The sequence below is a fragment of the Solanum verrucosum genome, unplaced genomic scaffold (assembly GCF_900185275.1).
Source record: "Solanum verrucosum unplaced genomic scaffold, falcon-dt-bn FXZP01000182.1, whole genome shotgun sequence".
Taxonomy (NCBI): Eukaryota; Viridiplantae; Streptophyta; class Magnoliopsida; order Solanales; family Solanaceae; genus Solanum; species Solanum verrucosum.
Genome location: NW_026020378.1, coordinates 7162621 through 7188743, shown reverse-complemented (window position 1 = coordinate 7188743; position 26123 = coordinate 7162621). Strand labels below are relative to the sequence as shown.

Below are 26123 nucleotides of genomic sequence, written 5' to 3'. Positions count from 1 at the left end.
CGATCAAGATTCACCGTCCCGTCGTCCGAAAACCAAATTTTGAGCTACAATCCCTATGTGAATGCTTGGTGCCCAGGTAGGCTAGGTTTATTAATTGAGTAGTTATAAATTTGTGTCTCACTGTGTAGTATATTGGTAATTAACGGTAGTATTCATGCGTATGCTTTTGTGCACTGAAAAAAAGATGATTATGCGTATATTCCTAAGTGCTACATCAAACGTATACCATCAGAGAAAGCCATATCACTTGAATTAGGGTTAGGTGATGGTTTGATTTCTTGTTTGGTGATGTATGTTAGTAATTGCTTCATTGTAATACATGTATGTATGTGAATGTTGCACTATTGATCACACATAATGCAAATGAGTATGAATGATTGATTGAATGTCATGAGTCAACACTTGATTGTATGATTTTGAGAATGTACATTGTGATTGTGATTGTGGCTTATTGAATGGGTCGGGTGTTACGTTCCAACACACTAACTGGGATCGGATATCACGTACCAACATACATATTGGAACAAGTGTCACGTTCCAACATGTTAATTGGAATCAGGTACCACGTCCCGGTGCACTAACAGTTTGGGTATGGGTTCCATGAGAGAGCCATTGAATTATTATATTTACTTGTTATTGATAATGTGGAATTGAATGTGTTTCCTGAAAAGATAATTGGATGGTATCTTATGTTCTTATATGTGATTTCGTGGTGTCGTAAAGTAATTGGGTATATCTCGTAATGAATAAATTGTGAATGGTCGGGCCCAAATCAGGATGTGATTGGGTAAGTGGGGACTAAGGGTCCCGGTGTTATCATTGTTATTTAGAAAGGTGGTCATGTGTATTGTCGTTGAGGATTTGGGTGGTGTGGTGTTATGTCGTAGTGTTAATAGTTGGGTTTTTCCCCGGAAGGGGGTAGTATTGAAACGGTTAACAAGTCTTGCTAGACGTACCATGAGGCATAGGTTGAGTGGTGATGTGGGTGAAGTAAGGGCATGTCGTGAGTGTTGACCGAGTTGGTAGTGGTCATATCTGGAATCTCCTCTAAAATATAGATAGTTAAGCGATGATCAAGAATAGAGCGAGTAAGGGGTTAGAGTAAAGTGTACTAGTATGCTATAAATATCTGGAATGGTAAGGACAGGAAAAATGTAAAGGTGGAGGAACGAACAGTCTTATTGTATGTTTCTTGCTAGTCGATTTCGTATATTATGCGGTGGGGGGTTGACCGATGATGTCTATCAGTACGTGTGGTTGTACTTATCTACTCTTGATATGCCTTTTGGCATAGTCTGGTTGCAGGATCAGTGATGTTTCATAGGTGAAGACGAAGACAATCTCCGACAACTTCTACTTTTTCCTTCCGCATGGTAGGAGCTGTATCATTTATAACTTTGTTATAATTGTACTTTTAGTTGCTCTTGTACCTGTTTAGACTAGATCCCTGGGATGTTAATTACTTTACAAGTCTTAACTTTGAAATGTCTTAAGTTCTTATTTTATGCAAATCTCTATGAAATTGTCTTCATCTTTAGTTCTCTTAATCTTCTGCATGTTTTAAACGGTTGGGAATAGAGGGTTCTCCTACTTAGGTGTTAGAGTGGGTGCCCGTACGGCCCGGTGGGTTGGATCGTAACAATATATCTCCAACAACACATAAAGTCAATGGAATATGAATATATTATGTTAATACTATTATATGGTTTATACAAACTCAAATTTTAATGTGGAAACTGTTTTTTTTCTCAAAGTTTCAGCGAATAAGACATCTAATTTCAAAAAGGAAATAAAAATTGAATTGTTTAGTTATCTCTAATCTCATAATATCTAAAAAAAAAAAAGTATTACTAACATGCATATTTGATCGATTTGTTTATAAGAATAAAAAAAAATCAATAACCCGAATTGTAACCCAAAACTAAAGCAACCGATCCTTTTATTTTACTTGAACGATGTGGCACCCACGACCTCCAAATCCTAGATCCGCCTCTACCTGAGTATAACATGTTGGATCAAGACCAAGGCTAGAAGAGTTGAAGAAGGACTAGATACACTTGGGCTTAATATTTCTAGTTTGCGCTCGTGTAACCATTGGATGATTGCGAATGAGTGAGACTAAATCCAATAAAGTAATATTGTTAGCATTAGAATCACCTGGAACTTGTATATCATGTGAACCAAAACCAAGTAAAACAAGAGAAGTTTGTGATGGAGATGATGAAAGAGGACAGTGTGGAAAGGGTGGCGGATGCGTTGAGGTAGGTTCTTGACTGACTGGTAGTTGAGGTTGTGACATCGATTGTTGTATATGTGTAGCTGGACCAATATGAGGAGTAGTAATAGCAAGAGATATGTTTGTGTTAGGCTTAGTAGATGTAGCGCACACACCATTGACTTCTTGAAAAAGGAACACTCATTCATCAAACAATGCATGACGTGAAATAAAAAAAATTATTAGAGACACAATTATAACACTTGTAGTCTTTGTGAGTGCGAATATAACTAAGAAAGACGAAGGGAGTGGAACGAGGACTTAATTTATTTTGTGAATAAGGACGAAGCCAAGGGTAGCACAAGCAACCAAAAACGCGTCGTTGATTTAAATCAGACTTGTTACCAAACAAAATTTCATATGAACTTTGATGATTTAATCGAGGAGTGGGCAGATGATTGATAACAAAAATAATCGTTTCAAATGCATTTGTCTAAAATTTAGATGGGACATGAGAGTGAAAAAGAAGTGCACGGTCGGTTTCAGTGACATGCCTATGTTCCTTTATACACACCCATTCTGTTCAAGGATATATAAAAAGGAAACACATTGTGTGATTCCATGTGTGCACAAATAGGAAGTCAAGGCTTGGATCTCACCTCCCCAATCTACCTGAAATTGTTTAATGAAGCAACCAAAGAATTTCTCAACCAATAAACGAAATTGATGAAAAATATCAAGCACATCATATTTATTCTTCATAAAATATACCCAAGAATATTTTCTTAAGTAATCAAAAAATAAAACATAATAACGAAAACCATCATTTGAGATTTCCAGCGTTGGACCCCAAACATCTTAACAAATTAAATCTAAAGGACCACAAGATGAATATTCAGACACGAAGAAGGGAAACTTATGAATTTTGCTCTTTACATAAGCCTGACATAATGAACTACAAGAACTGCTAGAGCTATCAGAACCTAAACGATTATTAGAGACTAAACGACGAACTGTAGAAGGAGAAACATGTCAAAGTCGAGCATGCCATGTTCCCAAAGCTGCAGAGTATGACTGGATAGGAGATTGTTGTGGAGACGCTGGAAGGTTATAAAGACCATCTTCATTCGAGCCTTTAAACACTGGAGCCCTCGTTGCCAAATCCTTCACAAGAAAATAGTCAGGAAAAAATTTACAAGAAACATTATTTGCCTTAACAAAGGAACTAACATAAATTAAATTTTGCTTAGTAGTAGGGACACACAAAATATTATTTAGATCAATGGAAGCACCTAAAACACGGAAAGAAGAAGAACCAATGTGAGAGATAGGTAATTTAGAATCATTACCTAGCACAACTTCTTCAGGGCCTTGATATTTAGAGTGAATAGCAAGATTGTCGAGATTAGCAGTAAGATAGTGTGAAGTGCCACTGTCCATAAGCCATGATTGAGAAGGTTGTAAAGACGTGCTAGCAAGGTTAGAAGATTGTTTATTGACACCACGATTAGCATTTTCGGTTCTCGGTGAAGGGAAAACACGAGACACATGTCCAAGTCCTCCACAATTATAACAACTGATGGCCGAAGTATACAGTGGTGATACTTGTGTTACTGGATTATAGATTGGTTGTTCATGGCAACAGTGTGAACCGAAAGAGAGAACCTACGGCCAGGTTGTGATGGAGAAGAAAAGTAACCACCCCTGCCACATCCTTGGTTGCCATTGCCACGCCCTCGCCCTCGCCCTCGCCCTCGCCTTCGCTGAGTTTGAGCCATTCTGTAGTGAGCAGTTGACACAATTATTGCAAATTCTTCATTCTTCAATTGTTTCTCTTCGGTCAAAAGGAGACAGGGCGGATTTAGGAAAGGAAAAGGGGTGTCACGTGACACTGCTTCGTCAAAAATATTTACTGAATATGTATATACATTTCTGAAACAGAAGCAAATAGAGTGGATATTACTCTTATTTAGAAATGGGAGTTTGGGAGGACCAACATTGCACTAAAGAGTTGGACTAAAAACTATAGAAATTGTACATTGAGGCCCACCAAAAAGATGAACTATTCTTTTTTCCTACTTTCCATTCTCCCCTTTTACTCTCTTTAGTTTATCTTTCATCTTAAATTTTTCATACATCTTTAAAAAAAATTGAATTATTAATTATTATGAATTATAATGTTTTGATTTTTACGTAGTTTACAAATATATAAATTTCATTTTTAAAAAATTGAAGATATCATACGCAAATTTATGGTCAAACTTAAACTATTTGATTCTTGAGAAATAAAAAGTGTCACATAAAATGGGACAGACGAAGGATAACTCTCAATTAAATTTATTTCACTTTTTAGTTTCCATTTTTAACATAATTTTTGAAGTTGGATTTCTAGGAATTCTATAGTAGACCCATTTAAATTTGACTTTTTTGTTTTAAATTAGAGAACTTGGCCGCACTTCGCACGATCATTAAAATTAAATATTTTTGATTAATTTTATATTTACTCTATTGTTTAATCGTAATATTATTATTTGTTTTAATAATATGAAGATTGTGAAAAAAATAAAGTTTCACAAATTTTACATCTATTAAATGAGAAAGAATATATTTTTATCAAATAAGTTAAAATATATTTGCTAATAACAAATTCTTTCATTGCATGAAGTTGATCCTTTAATATATCATATATATTCCGGTGTACCATTCTCCTTAAATGTGTAAGAAATATCTCATAATGTCAAATAACACTGTAATACTCCCTCTGTCCCTAATTACTTGTCCACTTTTAAATTGACACATTTATTAAGAAATCAATTAATGACATAGTGAGTTTATCATTTTACCCCTATTAATTATGAAGTAGATGAAAAGTTCTGCAATTTTCAAAGTACTCATTTAATTGAGGGTATAATAGGTAAAAAAATGTTCTTTCTTGATTTGTCAAAATGGACAAGTAATTAGAGACAACTATAAAAGGAAAAGTGAACAAGTAATTAGGGACAGAGGGAGTACTAAACAAATGCATCAGCAAATGAAATTTATATTAAAAATATATTGAATGATGACGTAATGATACCTTAATAGAATTTTCTATCCATTTAAAAATAAATAAAAAATTCACCCTTTCAATTTCGTTATATCTTCTTATTTAGTAGAAGAATCATCATTTATTATATTCTACTCCACCTTAATTGTAGCATCAGAGTTTGAAGAATAAACATTAAATTTTAAATCGAAATAAAAAATCATTGAAAAATGACAGAAAAAATAATAATAGTATATGAAAATTAAAATAAGGTGCAAGAAAAGCCTTTTCACGATAATTTTTTAAAATATATTGATAACAATTAAAATGAAGCTGTTATTTTATCTTTAAAATTAAGTTTGATTGAATTGAATTAGTACAATGAGAAAAAATATTAAACTAATAACTTTTTAATGTTATTAAATGCATTTTCTTTTTAATTGAGTAGTAGATTAAAATTTCTGAATTAGGATATTAAAATAATATCTTACTCTCTCCTTAATTATTATGGTTTTGCAAACATGTATTTTCCTTAAATGGTGATTCATTTTTCATTTACAGTTATCCAATTAATTTCTAATGTATTGAATGTGGTTATGGGATATTGAAATAATATCTTTATCTTTCCTTAATCATAATAAAAGTATAATTTAACATTTATTTTTCTGAAATGATAATTTTGTTTTAATTCCTAGAACATATTGTTTACTATATTGAATGTAATTATCATAAAACATATTGTATTTAGTATGACAAATAAACTCAAAAATTGGAGAAATTAGATAAATAGTAATCTTAGCTTCTAAGAAATGTCACATCATCATTTACATATCCAACTTTATATATATAAAAGAGTTAAAAAAAGAAAAAATAAGTGATTTAAGAAAATTATATAAATAACATTAGTGATCAGATAAAGATTAAAGAAAAATGTCAAATAAATTAGTAGTATTGATGATGATAAAAGTTAAATAAATCATTTTTTCTATTATTTAAATTTTTAACATAAAATTTCCAATCTTTTAAAATAAAAATAAAAATAAAAATTGAGGCAATAATTATTTTAAAGAAAAATATAACCAAAATTGTCAGAAAAAATTGATAAAAATAAATAAGTATCTATTACTAAGAATGGTGTCACTACATTTTCTATTTTAACTTTATTGTTACATATGGATAGAAACTTTTAGAAGAAGAAATGATTCAAAAATTTAAAAATAATGATTCCTTAAATGGTGATTCCTTTTCCATTTACAACTTTTCAATTAATTTTTAATGTATTATATATGGTTATGGATATTGGAATAATAATTTTATCTTTCCTTAATCATAATAAATTATATTTTAACCTTTGTTTTTGTGAAATGATAATTTTCTTTTCATTCGTACAACATATTCATTAATATATTAAATGTAATTATAATAAAACATGTTGTATTTAGTATGACAAAAGAATTCAAAATTTTAAAAAATTAAATAAATAATAATCCTAACTTCTAAGAAATGTCACAAATATATATATAAGAAAATGATATAAATTACATTAATGATGAAATGAAGATTAAGAAAAGAAGTAAAACAAATTAATAATAATATTGATGATGATAGGAGTTAAATAAATCATTTTTTATTTTTTGTAAATTTTCAATATAAATTTTTCAGTCTTTTAAAATTAGAAAATGCTAAAAAAATAAAACTAAAACTAAAAATCGAGGCAACAATTATTTTAAGGAAAAAATAACAAAAAATGTCAGAAACATTGATAAGAATAAATAATTATCTATTGCTAAGAAGGTGTCACCCCACATTTTCTATTTTAGCTTTATTATTACATATAGATAGAAACTTTAAGATGAAGAATGATCCAAAAAAATTTAAAATAACAAATCAATTATGTAAAAATACAGGTGTAATTCTTATAAAGTTATAATAACTAATTTCTTCAAATGAATAATTAAATGAAAGAAAAAAAGTAATTAAGAAAATAATATAAATAACACTAATTATGAGATTAATAGCATTGATGAGGAAAGGAACTAAATATGATCATCTTTTTAAATTCTTTTTTAAGAAGATATATATAAACTTTAATTAAAGATAAATAAGAAAAAAAACTTTAAAGATACAAAAAATCAAGACAAAATAAAAGAAGAAAGAAATTAGAAGAATAATGAGGTTGAAAGAAATAATATCTAATTTTCTCTCTTTTCAAATCACAAAATAAATTTTTGCTTGTTCTCCTCCTAATTTGATACGAATTCCATAAATAGAATGATTTTTTCTCCAAATAATTTTTCTTACCCTTTGAAACACTAATCAGCCTTCTTATAAATTTGTCAACCACAATGAATTTTTTCTCCATATATATATATATATATATATATATATATATATATATATATTACCTTCCCTAATTATTACAACAACCTAACCTTTCAAACATTATTTGTTTTATCTTACCCCCAATTTGACCAATCATTACGTTACTCAACTTTGCACTTTTCAATTATTTAATCTTTTTCCACTATTCATCATACAGACCCAGTAACGATAATTAACCAATAATATACAATTAGAATGCTGGAAAAATTTCGGTGAAACAGTTACCTGAAGCCGTCTTTCCAATCTTTGCGACTCTTTTGGTTTTCCTTTCTTCTGCAGATTAATTATTAACCCTAATTATTATATGACTAATTATAAAAGAGGTAAAATTTGCTCACTACTAATTTTAGTGTTAATTCTTTAACCACCAACTAAATTAATTATTAAAACTACCCCACTAATTTAATAATATAGTTACGAATAGTCTAAAATACTCATTTAGAATCTATTGAAAGAGTCTTTTATGCAATAAAAAGCTCTAATACTCAAAACAACCAAATGAGTTGTTATATATATCTACCTTCTTAAACTGTAGTAAGAAGAATTAAAAAAATTCATGTGTATTTTCAGCTAACACAACTATCTAAAAATATCATAACTTGAAGAAAACTTTAGTAGAACCTAAAAAGATAGAGAAACAAGACTTGAGGAAAATGAATCCTTTTTTTTTAATCTTCATACACTGTTTTTTGTGGATGTGTCTTCTTATCTTCTCTTTGAGATATTCATTATTTGGAAATATTCAATGTAATGCCTTAAAATAATAATGAACATAATTAGGTGGAGTTGTTATATTTACATAATTGAAAATAATAATGAACATAATTAGGTGGAGTTATTATATTTACATAATTGAGAGTTAGTGGAAATAGAAAGATTCATGCACTAAAATGATAATTTATCATTTATATTTAATTTATTAAATAATTTATAACATTTTAATTTAATTTAGGGTCAGTAAACTAACAAATCACTATAAATTCTCAATAATAACAATAACAGAATATTAGAATGCTATACAATAATAACAAATAAGAAACATAAACATTACATAAATCAAATAAAAAGATACAAGGGAAGAGAGTATATAATTTTATTAGTATTGTTTCAACTATTTTAAGTATGTATAATATTGTGTCAAATATCATTATTTATAGGATAGAATTGAGGAACACAGTCCACGAACAATTGTCATGACTATGACATTAGCCCATTTGAGATCTTGGATGAGAAGGTGGGAGTAAAAAATAATAATAAACATAATTAGTGATAGTTATTATATTTGCACAATGGAGAGTTAGTGGAAATAGATATTCATGTACTAATATGATGATTTACCTTTTATTATTTAATTTATTAAGTATTTATAATATTTTAATTTAATACAAGGGCAAAAAAATATTTAACTTTTACTTAAATTTCTTTCCACTTTTAATAATATATGATGTCATAATATCTATTTATTTTTTTTGTTGTTTTCTTGTGATATAAAGAGAATAGGAAAAGTAAGCACTACTCCTCGATGTCATATTCTTTAAATTGATATCTACTTTTTTTGTAATATAATAAATAGCTGCAGAAGTCCTTTTTCCCCCTATTATATCATTTTATCATCAGAATTTGTATAGACAAAAATAAAATAAAATGTGGTGTATGTTTAAAATGTAACCTTAAAAGAAGTTTAATGAACAAATATTTGTTGATCTGAGAACCTTAATTAGATCATGATTTACTCGATCTAGAGATATTAACATGTCTATTTAAAAGTGGTGTACGTAAAATCTTTATGTCCTTGTTGTTGATATAGATGTTTTCCTCAATATTGAACATGCATGTTAAGTAATCGAAACTATATTTTGATTGTTGTGATGATTATTTGTTTTTTTTTTCCTTATTGCTGTTCAATTGTCAATTGGTACGGAGTAGATATACACTTTATATTGAATTATAGTTTCAAAGTGGCACAAAATTAACCACTACAAACGGTTAACATTGGATTCATGCTAACACGGGCAATACGTGTTTAGTATTATAAATAGGAACCATGAAATTAAAATTCCCTCCTTTTTTTTGAACTCACATATTTGGTGCTTAATCATTTAGGCTAAGAGGCAAGACCAAAATATTGATATTTTGGCACGTGTATTATATAGTTGTGCCCCCCACAAATTAGCCCTGGCCCCTTGGCCTTGTATCATCCGACTTATATATTTCCTTTATCAAAGAAAATGTAATAGGCTCCTTAATTAGTTTTCTTACCTATTTTTCTTAAAAGTATACAAGCTATGAATGCTTTCACATTTTCCTTCACTTATACATTATTATTACCATACCCCAAAACTCTTCTTTTTTCTCCTAATAGGAAATCTTCATATGCATCTCCACAAGCTATTCCAAAAAAATCATCATCTACACAACATAATAAACTTAAACCCCTAAAGAAACCCTTATTAGAGCCTTCATTTCTAGAAGTTTTCTTGAATGCATGTGATGATTTCATCGACACGTACATCGATCCTCCACGTCATCCTTTTATTGATCCAGAATGTGTTCTATCTGACAACTTTGCTCCTGTTGACGAACTTCCTCCAACAAAATGTGAGGTGGTAAAAGGCACCCTCCCACCATGTCTCAACGGTGCTTACATTAGAAATGGCCCAAACCCACAATATTTTCCTCGTGGACCTTTCCATTTCTTTGATGGCGTTGGAATGCTTCACTCTACTAAAATTTCTCAAGGCAAAGCAATATTTTGTAGTCGTTATGTCAAAACTTACAAATACTTGGTAGAGAAAAAAGCAGGATATTCAGTCATTCCTAATGTCTTCTCCGACTTTAATAACCTTATTGCCCTTGTGATTCGCGGAGCAATGTCTATAACTCGAATTATAATTGGTCAATTCGATCCAAGCAATGGTTTTGGCCCCGCAAATACTAGCTTGTCACTATTTGGTGGCAAATTATTTGCTCTTTATGAATCCGATATTCCTTATGCTATAAAATTGGCCCCAAATGGTGATATCATAACTATTGGTAGTCACAATTTTGATGAAAATCTTTCTATAAATATGACAGCCCATCCTAAAATCGATCCAAATACTAATGAGGTTTTTGCCTTTCGATTCGATCCAATATTATTTCCATACTTAACTTATGTTCGAATTCACCCTAACGGGGTCAAAAGTCATGACCTACCAATTTTCTCTATGACACGTCCATCATTCGTTCATGACTTTGCTATTACAAAAAATTATGCCATATTTCCCGATATACAAATTGAAATGAACCTTTTAGGGCTCATCACCGGTGGAGCACCGGTGGGTACCAACTCGAGAAAAGTACCTCGACTTGGGGTGATTCCTCGTTACGCGATAGATGAGTCAGAAATGAGGTGGTTTGAAGTACCAGGGTTCAATATGATGCATGCAATAAATGTGTGGGAAGAAGATAATGGTGATACGATAGTAGTGACTGCTCCTAATATATTGTCGATAGAGCACTTTTTGAAAAGATTGGACCTAGTTCATGCAACAATTGAACAAGTAAAAATCAACTTGAAGACGGGGAAGGTAAGTAGAAATCTAATGTCCAAGAGGAATCTTGAATTGGCATGTATCAACCGGACTTATATTGGCAAGAAGAACAAGTACGTACGTCCAATTAATTATGAATTTTTTTAAAAAAATTGTATCGCATTATTTAGATTTTTTAAAAACTATCAGGTTAAGTTGACCTACTATATAGTAATAAGAAGAATAAAAAGTTCTCTCAAATTTGATATATAAATTCAGATGCTACCTATACATGATTTCATTCACACACTGTCTTTTCTAATTTTTGTAAATTGTTTTCCTCTCCCCCTCAATTTTATATACATTTTGTCCGTTTCAATTCAAGTGCTTTATTTTTTTTAACTTTAGTTCAAGAAGAATACTCTTTTCAATATTTGGCAACTTTCCGAGTTTAATATTTTGTATGACTAATTAAAATTGAAAAATTCAAAATTCTTTTCTCATTATCTTGAATTTCACATTTTATTAAATTATCCACTTAAATTAAAATAAAGAAAGTAGTAATTTTTTTAATCAAATTTATACATCGTCACCTCACAAGAGTTACACTCTCTCTAAGTGGGGTCTTTCTCTTTTGTAAGAAGTGACGGTCTTTTAAACTTGTTAGTAAATTTCATTTAGACACTCGAATTATTATACAAAAAAATTAAAAAAGATTTTGAGTGTGATTTCAAGCACCCATCACGTAGATAAGTTAACCACAAAATATATATCACCTCCTACAATTTTAAATATCAGCCTCAATTGAAACATACAAGCCTGAAATTTTACGATTTATTGAGATTAATAGGTATAATAAAATGGTGGTAGTGGACTAGTGGTTAACTTATCTATGTATTTTTTGTTTTTTCACTATTAAAGGTACATATATGCAGCTATTGCAGACCCTTTGCCAAAGGCAAAAGGTGTGGTAAAATTGGATGTATCCATGTTAGAAATGGATCAACAACCTGATTGCATAGTGGCCACAAGAATTTTTGGACCAAATTGTTTCTGTAGTGAGCCCTTTTTTGTGCCAAAGGACCATGATAATGTATTTGCAGGTAAAATTCATATAACCAATAATTATATATATTTTTATTTATTTATTTTATTCGGGTTAATATCACGTAAGGTCACTAAATTTTAATCACTATAACAATAAAGTAGCACATATCAATCAAATAAATTAATGTTATTCGTTATAATAGTAATGTTACTAATTTTGTGATGTTAAAATAATTGAGGTTGTGGTGGAGTCATATTTATACAAAAAAGAGTCAATTGACACCTCTTTATCATAAATTTTACGTAGCACATGTTGTTCAAAAAAGCTAATGTTATTTGTTATAATAGTAATGTCACAACTATTTTTGTGAAGTTAAAATAATTGAGGTTGTGGTGGAGCCATATTTGTTCAAGAAGAGTCAATTGATATACTCTTTATTAGAAATTTTTTGTGTCACATGTCAATCAAAAAATTTAATGTTACTTGCTATAATAGTATAATATCATAACTATTTTTGTCAGGTTAAAATAATTTAGGTTGTCGTAGAGCTACATTTATTCAAGAAGAGTCAATTGACATCCTCTTACGTGGCACAAATCGATCAAAAAAATAATGTTATTCGCTATAATAATATAATGTCACAAGAATTTTTGTCAGGTTAAAATAATTGAGGTTGTAGTAGAGCCACATTTGTTCAAAAATAGTCAATTGACATCCCCTATATCAGAAAATTTACGTAGTACAGATTGATAAAAAATAATATTATTCACCATAGTAGTAATGTCACAACTATTTTTATCATGTTAAAATAATTGAAGTTATAGTTGAGCCACATTTATCCGAGAATAGTCAATTGACACCCTTTCTGTCAGAAAATTTGGACAACATAGATAGATCAAAATAATTATTGTTATTCACTATAATAGTATAATGTCACAACTATCTTTTTCACGATAAAATAATTGAGGTAATGGTAGAGCTACATTTGTTCAAGAAGAATCTTGACACCCTCTTTATTAGAAAATTTGTAAGAACTATTTTTATCACAGAAAAATAATTGATGTTATGGTGGAGTCACATTTGTTCAAGAAGAGTTAATTGGCGTCCTCTATATAAAAAACTTTACGTGACACATATCGATTAATTTTTTTTAATGTTGTTACCTATAATAGTAATGTCACAATTATTTTTGTCACATTTAAATAATTGAGATTGTGGTGGAGCCACATTTGTCCAAAGGGGAGTCAATTGACACCCTCTTTGTCAGAAAATTTGCACAACATAGATAGATCAAAAAAATTATTTTAATGTATAATATGAACTATATTTTGATTATATTTTAACGCTTTATTATATAGTTAATTTTTTATATTTTGAATCAGTTGACGAAGACGATGGCTATGTGGTGTGTTATATGCATAATGAGAGCACAAGAGAATCAAGTTTCATGGTGATGGATGCTAAGACTCATGATCTTGAAATTGTGGCTGTTGTGAAATTGCCTCATCGTGTGCCTTATGGTTTTCATGGGATATTTGTGAAGGAAAGTGATCTTAACATGCTATAGGAAAGTTGTCAAGTTTGGGTTGTTTATATAAATTTTCACTATTTATGTGGATTATGTTCTTCACGCATCATTCAGATAAAATGACTATGAAATTACATTATACTTTCATGTATTATGAATAACGTACACTCAAGGGTATGGTCTAGTGATTAATGAAGTGGTCGATAATTTTGAGGTTTTAGGTTCAAAACTCAGTGGAAGACAAGAAAACACTAGGTAATTTTTTTCATTTGTGCTAACTTTGATGGACAAAAATTACCTGATATTTGTTGTTGGTGCTTACGTAAAAATTTGTGAAAGCTTTAAAATTTAGTTCTCTTATAGTAGGAATTTTTTTTAATACTTATACTAATAAAACTGTACACATCGAATGTACAACGTAAAATACAATATTGATCTTGAATTTATTAAGTATGCACATAAGATGATAAGAAGATCAATTTTTCTTAATTATTTTCTTCATTTCACCTAGATTAAAAAGAATATTTAAGATTTTTTTTTATTTCGGAATATTTTAATAGATTACTGTTTTAAAATTTTGTGACGATGTGTTTTATTACTACATGAAGCGAGACCAAGTTATAACATATTAGATAAGTTTCTTCAATACGATCGTTGGTGTAGCCACATGTAGTGCAGAAAGACCACTTGAACACTTTTTGTTCGAAAATTATACTATGTGTATAGAAAATTATATGAAGTATATAGATAAAAAAAAAAATTCATACATATATATTAAATTTTGAATATTCTTAATTATCAAAATTTCTGATTTCGCCGCTGAAAACCATATGTTTGAGAAAGGGAGATAGAAAAATGAAATCTTTCTTATTAATCATTCATAACAATGAAAAGTGTATGGTTGTATGAAATTTCCAATAGTTTGGCAAGGAAAAGGAAGTTACATCAAGAAAAATGTATATGATTTCGACAAACATTTATTAAGAGATGGTATATTATTATTAATAATATAAGTACCTAACAATGTCATATTTTTCTTATATATAGTGATCCCTACCTAGCAACTAATTAATTATGTATCTAAAAGGCTAGAAGCTATAATATCATGAAAAGTATGTTTGGTATGAACATAGGCAAAATCAAAACACTCTATAACGGCGCTATTTATTTAAATAATTTTTTACGTAATTTATTTAAACATTTTTTTTATTGTTACATCGAAATGCAATTATGTAGAACATTTACTATACATGTATACAAGAGTACTAAGACAAACAACCATAAATTGAGTGTGATATAAATAGTAAAAATTTATATAGTAGGTCTTAACTTATAACAATCGGAGCCCCTCGACTTTCCTATAGCATGTTAAGAGGCAATTTCACAACACCCACAATATCAAGATCATGAGACTTGACATCCATAACCATGAAACTCGATTTTCTTGTGTTCTCATTAGGCGTATAACACACCACATAACCATTATCTTCGTTAGTTAATTCAAAATATAAAGAAGTAACACAAGCAAGATATGCTTATCTGATAAAATTTGTGAATAATTTACTATATAGAGATCTAATAAAGATAATATCAAGTTTAGTTTGTTCAACAAAACTCGTGAACAATTGAACAATACAGACGAAATTCAACCATTTAAAAAAATTGTATGGAATTGAACAAAATAGATAATACCAAATTACGGTTGTCGTTAAACTTTGTGAACAAATCCAAAAATACTTATAAATAATTTAACAAAATATATAAAATAGAATAGCACCAACTAGTATAATATAGGTGACACACCTTTAACTAAAGATGTGTGTAGCTTAGTTGGTTTTGTGTTGAAATTTCATGGACCAGGTTGCGTGTTCAAGCCTTCACGACCTCATTTTTTATGTTTTTTTTCTTTAACCTTTTTATTTAGTAATTATTTGGTGTTTTGTATAAATAAATATATAATATTATTAATGAAAAAAAATAAAAGATATAAAAATATACCTGAATTGTGTTTTATAATTTATATAATTTTTTAAAATATGGTATTACATTATTTTATTTATTTTTTTCGTTTTAAAAGGTGACACCACTTACAAAAAATCATGTGTACGTCACTGAAAGGAGACGATACAGAGTATCAAAAGATACATCAATTTGTGTCGCGTCAAGAGATATTGTAAAAGGGTGATAAGATAAGACACCTTTAACATACTCAACAAGATCGTCCTCCATAATAACATGTTGTAAAGCATCAAGTTGATCAGCTATACTCTTAGCAAGTTGATCATCAAATTTTTTATTTCGATGTCGTAGCATATGCCGAAACCAATTTTTCTGAGGCACGAGATGTCTCGACACCTACTATTTGTGGTAACAAACTCTCTGACACAGAGGCGACAATCCAATGGTCCTTTATTTATAGTTCTTGCATTAACCGATCTGGAATTAGGTGTAGCTATATCACAAGCTTATGTTTCTATGATCTTAATCTGTATTTACTTGAATGATACTATATATCTTCATCAAAGTGCTTATTTTTTATAATTGAACAAAAGAGAGTCTGAATGGGTATAGTTAGTCGTGGAGCATTCCGCGTCTTTGCTTTAGGGATCGTTCCTACGCATCTCCTTACTTTATAGCAGTTATTTCTCCGGTTCTAGAAGGTATAGCTCTCACCTCAGCTTTTTCTTTTAAATCGGAGACTATTCCTACTGAGATAGGGAAGCGGAGGGAGAACTAGACGTATCTTGCTAGGCAAAGACAGGTTAGAATGGATTGCTCGCGGGTAGAATTGACGGGATAGATCACTATTGCAAAAAGATGTAGAACCGGGGGAAGAATTATGTCTATAAAGGTTCTCGCCCTCTTAGGCACATGGTTATTTGATTCTGACGTACCCAATTTTAATACATAGGATTTAATTTATTTTCACCAAGAGTTCTTTCTGAAATTGATTGAGAACCATCGAGATGATGCTCCAATCCACAACCATGAATCATAGACAAAAATTGAGTTCGCCAAAGTAAGAAGTTCATTGAAATCAGTTTGATTGAAAATAAACGATGGGGAAGGCGGCATTGTCACTGAATCAGCAGCACAATGGAAGCATTGGTGGTGGTTGAAGTTCCTGCCATACTTTTTTTTCCTTAAGCGTTGGTTTTTATGACTTGTTTTTGTGGCTTCTAATACCATGTAAAGTAAACTCCAATGTTACATTCATTAATCATATAGGAGGTATTTATACAAGAGTTGATACATATACAATTACAAAATACCCTTAATAGAGACTTTAACTAATACCATATATACTTTTCATATAGGTCCTATAAGTCTAACATTAATTTTGAAATGACTGAAATTTTAGTTATGCTTTAAATAGGAATCTTAAAAATCGTCTATTAGACCTGGCATTTTTTCAAATGATCCAGCGTCTAATTGATCGGACTAAATATAAGGTTACTATTAAAAAATATTGAATTACTAAACATAAGTGCCAAATCTAAAGTCCAAATATTAAAAAATTAAATCTGAAATCTAGATTGCAATAACAAAATAAAAATTCAAATTTCGAATTTGTCTAAACTATGCGAATGAAAAAAAAAATCATTATTCAACTTCTTATGAGTAACATATTTTTAAATCATAATTGGTGTGAACAGACTATAAAATAACTTTTTTTTAAAAACACCAATTCAAAGGTTGACTAGTGTCTTTGAAAAGCTCCGGCTATTTTTCTCCGCTGACCATTTCTCGAATCTTAAGTCCACTTTTAATTAGTTTTTTTTTTCATTACTTTTTTTTAATGAGGTAAAAATCAATCACGTCTATAAGAATATAAGTGTGAGTCATCAAGAAAATAAAAAATACGGGAGCTACCTGGGGAGAGGCCGGGAGGGTTAAAAAAAAGGGAAAAAAAACATAAGTAGACACTTTTTTATAAATAATTACATATATATGGCCATATTCAGTGAATAACAATTATGACATATTTAATATTTACTTCTATAGCCTTTTTACATTCTGAATAGATCATGGGTAAGATAAAGTAGTGATTCAAGGTACCACAAACTCTGCAGTTCCTTTATTTATGCTAACAATAACTACTTTTTATCTATAAGAATTTTAATACATTGATGATCTCTTCCTTCTACATATAAAGCGAACGATTATTTACTAAGAGTTTGTTTTTCTTTCTCAAACTGAAAAATACTCATATTAACCAATCTAAATTTCTGTCATGGAAGAAGAAATTGTAATTTTCGTTCAACACAGCAGTGGATGGGATAATGAACACAATTTCAGCAATATCATAATTGATGGCTTGACACTAAAAGAGAGTTCGAATTTGGATACCATTCTTGATGAAATAACGAAGATACTTGGTATTTATGCTTCTATGGATACAATTGAAATTAAATATTCCGTGAAGCAGAATTATACTCCAATGAAGATATACAACGATAGGAGTTTGAGATGGTACTTGGATTTGAAGAGAAAAAGTTGCTTCACTGATTTTTTCTCTATGTATAACATTGAAGGAGAAATTGTGACGAAATTTTGTCAAATTCGATTCCTAATAATTCAACTTCAAATTCTAGCGAAGATATGCAATTGGTACAACGTGTTGAACTCACTCAATCACTTATGCCAATACATGAAAACTACTCCTGTGATGAAATAGAAATTGACGAGGATGGTATAATTGACAAGAAATTTCATAAATACATTAGAGAAGGTAAGTTGTATATGAAAAAGGAGATACTCCAAGATGTTGTAAATCACATTGCCATCAAGGAGAATTTTCAGTTCAAAGTTAAGCGTTCAAGTTCGCCAAGGTAATATATGAACTTCAACTAATGGTCACAAGTGTTTTTATAAGTTGGTGTCAAATTCATTATATAAAATTCCTACCTGAACTATGTGAAAAAACAATAATGTAAGCTTATATCAGAAGAAATGCAAAATTTGATACCCAATAGTGGGAACCAACCGTACAAAATTTGATAACTACCCAATAGTGGGAACCAACCGTACTCTTTTTTATTTAATAATTAATATATCTATATATATTAATAATTATTATTATTATCTTTTTAACTTCTTTAAACTGCTATATATGTAAAAAAAACTTTCATATTTGTAATATTGAAAAAGTACTATTATTTATGTAGTTAAGTCTTAAGGATGGTCTTTCCATGTAATTTTCCCTAAAAAAAACTGATCTATTAATTTTACTTTAAAAATTAAATCCATCCTCTAATTTTAAACAATAAACATTACTCATCTTCCTCTTATCTCAATTGAGTTTAATAATTTTGGGGAAATTTTTTTTAAAAAAAAATGAATCACTATTATATTTTTAGTGGGCCGGAATAAGTGGGCATTGAATGGTTTAAAATGAATATTTATTTAGTCCTTAATATTTTGGTTTTAAGTAAAAATTTCATGTCAGGAGTTTTAATTAAAAAATTAATTAAATGGGTAGAGCGACTTTGTAAGTAAAATATCATAGTTGAGTGACTTTTCGAAAAAAAAACATTCATAGTGGAGTGACTTTCTGAGAAAATAGTTCATAGTTGAATGACTTTTGAATTATAAAAAAAAATAAAAATTAAATGACTTTTTTAAGAAATAATTTTATAATTAAATGACAATATAAGATATTATCTCAATATAAGTGTGAGTAACCAAAAAAAAGTAAAAACTATGTGAGCACCCAAGAGGGAGGGTTAAAAAAACCGTCTATTAGTTGTACTTTAAAATGAAATCCATCCTCTCATTTTAAACAATATAAACATTATCTTTCTCTTATCTCAATTGAATTTTTTAACGTGATTTTTCCCTTTTTTTTTAAAGAATGGGAAATTAAGCAAATATCTCATAAAAGTAAAATAATTACATACATATACTTCATATTCATATTCCACTAATAATTACATTATATATTCCAAATTAATTTCGCTTAACTGATACCAAATAAGCATCATATACTATGTTTGTATCATTAAGGCTGATAATTTCGCTTAATTGATACTAAATCAGTATATATATACTGTATTTATATCATTATGTTCAGAAATTACTCATTAGTCAATGATACTACAAGTATACTCACACTCTCAATAGTGTATATATATACTATTTTTCAAATTAATAAGTGATAGTTTAGGTATGAAAGTCACACTCTCAATAGTTTACGTATAAAACTAAAAAAAGGAGACAGTGTATGTGTGTTCTTTTACCTTTTATCTCAAAAATAATAAAAATGTAGCACCTGGTCCTACAGTGCCAAGGTACAAATGAAAACAACAACAACAACAGAAAGAATAAGAGAAAAGGAAATTAGTAATAAGAAAATATCTGGATATATAGAAGAAAATGTCATCTTTATCCACCAGATCTGTCCTCTCCTTGTTGGTTTCTTCCAAATGGAACCTCATCAGAGCTGAGCTCATTCAGGTATACTATTTTTCTTTTTTAATTCATTCTATGTAGGTATGGAGCAAATAAATCTTGTGAAGTAAACATTTAATTTTAGTAATCGAGCAAACGTTAATTCAACAAATAAGCAAATTTTCTTGAGAATAAATATAATGTACATATATAGTTGTATATACAAAATAGAGTATCATAATTATCTCTAACACCTACATATTCAATATACCTCACTTCTACATAGAAGATATATATATATATAGATAGATAGATAGATAGATAGTTAGTTAGAAATATAAACAAATAATCACTCCTTAATTACCAGTTTCGTAGATAGAAAATTAGTACATTAACATTTTAGTGGTTGTTGTTAAATAATTTCTGTTAAGAAAGAATGAATTGTTTACACTAATATTAGCATGTTTATTTTGATTTGGATTCACATTAATCTCAATTTCTCACCTACCCATTCATAATAAATTATTATTGGCTGATATAGTTGAGCAATCACTTTCTAACACCGGAAAAGTTCATTTAATTTGCAATATACTTGATGGAAATATAATTTACAAAAAATTAAAGCAAGTGGGATAAATTGAAGAAACTAACAGGAAAAAGAGAAGGAAATTAAGAGGAAAAAGGAATTAACAAGGTAGTTGGTATCTTTTAGAGCTATATAACTACCCCCACCCCCAGACATATCAACACAAAATTGTATTCAGTCAGCAATTGCTTCTAGTCTACTCCATTTTAACTTTTAAGCAAACAAAAAAAGTTTGGTATAACTTTGTACTTCACTAATCACTACAATGGGTAGCCTCTCACTTGAAATGGTACCTACACAAACATCCCCACAAATTATACAATTCACGATTTGGGTGTGTTTGGTACGAAGGAAAATGTTTTCTATGAAAAATATTTTCTTGAAAAATAAATGGATTTCTAATTTATTTTCTCATGTTTGGTTGGTGAGTAGAAAATATATTTCAATGTTTGGTTGATGAATGAAAAATATTTTTCAGAAAATATCTTTTATTTATGGCTTGAGACTAAAAAAAAATACTCTTTAGGACAATAATTTCTGATCTGAAAATCAACCCTGATAATTGATCTACGACCCGACCCCGACACCCAAACTAGGACAAGATCCCGATGACCGTTCCAAAATACGACTCAGGAATTTATTTTTTTAAAAAAAAATTGACGGGGTTGGGGGGTGCTGCTGGGGTGGGGGTGGGGATGGCATAAAAAATAATTTTTAATTTATTTTTTTGGATGGGGGTGGCCTTGGAGGGGGGAGGCACGGGGGTGGAGGAGACATAAAAAATGATTTTTTTAAAATTTAAAAATACTTTTCAAAAATAATTTTTAATTATTTTTTGATGGGGTGGCCTGGGTAGGGGGTGGCACAGGGGGGAAGGTAGGGGTGGTGTAAAAAATAAAATAAAAATTAAATTTGAAATATTTCCCAAAAATATATATTTTTTTTTTTACCGGAATGGCCTGGGTGGGGTGGAGGGGGTAGGGGGAGGAGGTGGGGTAAAAATGAAATTTTTTTAAATTTGAAATATTTTTCAAAAACAATTTCTTTTAAAAAAATAATTTGATGGGGATGGATTGTGTGGGGTGGGGGGAGGGGGGGGGGCGGCTGGGGGTGGCATAAAAAATGAATTGTTTTAAAACTTGAAATATTTTTCAAAAACAAAAAAAAAATGATGGAGGTGACCTGGGTGGGGGTGGAGTGGGGGGGGGGACTAGGGATGAGGGTGGCGTAAAAAAATGATTTTTTTAAAATTTGAAATATTTCCCCAAAACAATATTTTCTTAGAAAATAAATTGATGGGGATGACCTGGGTGGGGATGGCATGGTGGGTATAGAGGATGTATGCTGATGTATCCGGATATCCAGTGATGTATTCAGAAGTTCAATGATGTATCCGTAATCCATAAATTTTAATGGATTTTTGTAATTTGAAAAGTAGAGAATAATGTAATTAGGTTTTAACACTATGAGGTTTAGATAAATTATACTTTAAGAAAAGGACTTTTAAGCCTGGCCTGAATAAGTCTGTTGATTTGTGAGGCTTGACAAATATGGGTAGCGCAGACCCTTGGGCCAAATAAAAATTAATTAAAAGATAAAAATAAAATAGAGTATTAAAAATAACAATAGTCAAAGCACTCAAAATTTATTTAAGGCTTTAAATACTACAAATTATGTTTATAAAATATGTACTACATAAAATAAACGTTCCCTAAATATTTTAGAGAACCACTACATAGATTGTATATTGTCATATTTTTTTATGTTTTATTATGTTTATTTGAAAACAATTAGGTTAATATTTCTATTTAGCTATTTATACTTTTACTTGAAATCAAACTTAATTAATATGATAAAGATAATTTTATTTGTTGATTTGATTAACAAGTAGTAACACTAACACCATCTAATATTGTCTTGTCGATATTTATGATAATATTTTTAAATTATAATTTGATTTAGAAAATGTAAATTTTTTAGGAATCTCATAGTGTAAGGAGCAAATTACATCATATTCCTACTCTTTTTCGATTTACAAAAATCCCCTAAAATAGTTGTCATTCGGATACATCTCATTCTTCCGGATACATCACATTTGATACATTATACAACAAGTTTGTTGACATTAAAAAGAAAATTAAATTTAAACTTAAATGTCAGTTCCCCAGATCATGCAAATCATATTGATGTCAATCTCTCCCAAATAACAACTCCAAACAAATCAAATTTCAAAATTTTCTTCTCTCAAATCGTAACAGATTAAGAAAAAAGTCGACAATTTTATATAGTTATGTATCATATACAAAAAAAAACTATGTATATGATATACATTGATTTATTTATAAAACAATGTTGTAGACAATTAACAACATCTGATACATCACAAAATCAGATACATAACTATGTTATACACATAACAAAGTTATGTTTCATATACATAACTATGAATATGATATAAATTGATTTTGTTATAAAACATTTGTGTTTATGTATCAACAGTAATATTTGATAGTGTCTACACATACATAGCCTTCTACTAGTTGAATACGGTTGGGTGTATGTATTGATAGTAAAAAATAACGAAATTTGTAATAGTTGTGTATCCTATTTAACTATGAACATGATACATATAAATTTAATTTGTGTTTCAATAAATTAGGGTTATATATCAAAACTAATATTTGAAAACAATATATTGTACATGCTAAAATTGAAATGTATCGTAGGTGAAACAAACGAACTATACATTAGTTTAAGAATCAAAATCAACTAGAAACATTAAAAGATCTATTGAAAGCAACAAAAGATTTAAAAAAATCAACAATTTAATCTGCTAAAAACAAAAAAAAAATGATGAAGAAATCATTCCACACTCTCATTTACTCTGTATCAATTCTTGTAGCTTTTATTCACTTTCAACAATGGCATCACCCATGGATCTCGACCCAAAATCCTTACCGAAGTCACAAACAATTTTTGATAAAATTGTAATGTATCATAATGTTGAAAATGATGAATTATACATTAATTTAAGAAATAAAAATAACTAGATACATTAAAAAATTGAACCCATATGTATCAGAAAATATGAACAACAAAAAAATTGAAAAAAAAGTCAACAATCTAATCTATTGAAAGCATAAAAAATGATGAATAAATCTTTCTACATTTTTTCTTTTGCTCTGATCAATTTTCGTAGTATTTTTTCTCTTTCAACAATGGTGTCACCAATGGATCTCAACCCAAAGCCCTTACCGGAGCCACCAACAACTCGACCTTACCCCCTTTTTTGGGCGTTTTTCTACAATCGATTTTAATGTTGAAGATGCGTCCTTCTTTGACTAAATTCGTAGATGAAAACTAAAAATAAAATAAAATTGATACATGATGAAGTGGAAAGAAAAAATTGAATGAAGAAGAACTACCTCTTTAATAACTTGCGATCAGAAAGAAAAAAGATTTGCTATTCAAAAATAGAGTGATGGAGATAATTGGTGATACCATGTAGTGATTTTAGGCGTGAAAAAAAGGGGGGGGGGGATCTTGGGGTGATAGTTTACCGTGATGTATCCGAAAAAGTGAGAAAAATTGTGGAAAAGAGAGATTATAGTGATTTTCAAAATGACAGAGAATAGTAGAAAATGAGGTAAAAAAAAGATGTGTAATTAGGCAATTTTTTCTTAAAAATTTACAAAAAACATACTTTTAAAACAAGTGAATTGACCCGACACAACCCGTAGCCCACATATTTGTGGGTTGGATTGACCATTTTAAGCCCACAAAAAATAGGTCAGCCCAAATTGCCCCGTCAAATTTCAAAGTCGATATAAATTAACCCAAATAAAATAAAACAACCCATATTAACAGTTCTACCAACGACCACAATCCAAATCAAAAATACAAATTTTGATTTTGCTTAAACTATGCCGAAGTTGCAGCAGGAAAAAAAAAGTATTCATCATTTATTATGTTATTAGTAACACATTTATATGAGTAACATCATTAAATTATAATTGCTTGTAAACAGAGTTAAAAATAGACCAATTCAAAGGCTGACTCCTGTCTTTGGTGAAGTAGCTACATTCCACTTTCTTGGATTCAGACAAAGAATCCACTCAGAAGCATCCTAGCGAAAGTCAAATATTAAGTCTCGTTTGACCCTAAAAATATGATTTTAGAGTAATTTTTTATTTTATTTGAAGATTAATGTTTAGACATCAAAAATTTAAATCCAATGTATGTAAGGATTTATTCAAATTGAGAAAATAACTTATAACTTGTTTTCAACTGATTTTTCATGTTTGAAGTTGTATTTAAATATATTCAAACATGAACACTATTTCAAATATTTTTTGCTAAATGTATAACCAAACATAACTCTATAAATTACAAATAAAATAAAAAATATTTAAAATTTATAGTCAAATATCTACTTAGTAATCAAGGAATTTTATTTTTTTTTTTAAAAAAATCAATTATCCAGATAACTCCGAGTCATGTTGAATTAACAAATAAAAGGACCAGAAAAGGGCTAAGTCTGACCTCAACACAATACATAGCCACAGATGTCATTAAACACCCAATAAGAAAGAAAAAAAATAGACTATAGATATGATTAAATTGTGTATGTACGTGAAAATAAATGTACATAGTTGTATTTACAATATGCCTCTTTTTTTTTTTTTTAATCTAGATGAAAGTTAAAAATAACCAAATAATCAGTGTTACCTCTTTCATCCATCCAGCCTTCTACTTAGCAAAACCATTTGTTATTATGCAAGGCAGATAGAAAAATACTACTAACATTTTAGTGGTTGTAGTTAGACATGAATGGCTGCTATTAGAACCATAATATAATTCATAATAAAGAATGAATTGTTTACACTTTACAGGCACGCATTTAATTAATTTGACACTATATAGTCTTTGCATGTTTAATTTATTTGGATTTGTCTTGTTATTAATTTCACCAACCCATCATTCATAATATTGGCTCGTAAGTTTGAAATTTTTTACCAAAGTAAGCCATTATGTAAATCAATTCTCCAAAATAATATGTTTTTTTGAAATTTTACAAAACTAGAATAAATGTATTTGACATTAATGTTTTAGGTATTATTTTATTTTTAAAAAATCAATAACAAAAAGACAAAAATCTGACGGAGTTAACAGACCTAAAACGTTACTTTCAAATACGTTTTATTAATTCGTTACTCACAAACACGTTTTATACCTAAAACGTTACTTTCAAATACGTTTTATTAATTTGTTACTCACAGACACGTAAAACATTATGTCTGATGTATCGTTATCTCTAAAGGGGAAATTTTCTCCATTAATAACACTCCCGACTTCCACCATCATCAACCTCACTAGTCACTCCCACAACTCCGCCGCCCCCAATTATTACGACGCTCTTCTTCCTTATTTCTCCGAC

General features: G+C 29.4%; 1 protein-coding gene across 1 annotated transcript; it reads left to right on the top strand.

Moving 5' to 3' along the window:
* The first annotated feature begins 9907 nt into the window (after positions 1-9907).
* On the top strand, positions 9908-13749 carry LOC125838754 (probable carotenoid cleavage dioxygenase 4, chloroplastic). The gene is made up of 3 exons (XM_049517794.1): positions 9908-11268; positions 12056-12237; positions 13565-13749. The coding sequence occupies exons 1-3, from the start codon at positions 9908-9910 to the stop codon at positions 13747-13749; spliced, it is 1728 nt and encodes a 575-aa protein (XP_049373751.1).
* Positions 13750-26123: the final 12374 nt, after the last annotated feature.

Coding starts and splice junctions, on each gene's coding strand:
- LOC125838754 (XM_049517794.1), top strand. CDS start 9,908: ATGAATGCTTTCACATTTTCCTTCACTTATACATTATTATTACCATAC. Junction 11,269..12,055: donor TATATTGGCAAGAAGAACAA/GTACGTACGTCC, acceptor TCACTATTAAAG/GTACATATATGCAGCTATTG. Junction 12,238..13,564: donor CCATGATAATGTATTTGCAG/GTAAAATTCATA, acceptor ATTTTGAATCAG/TTGACGAAGACGATGGCTAT.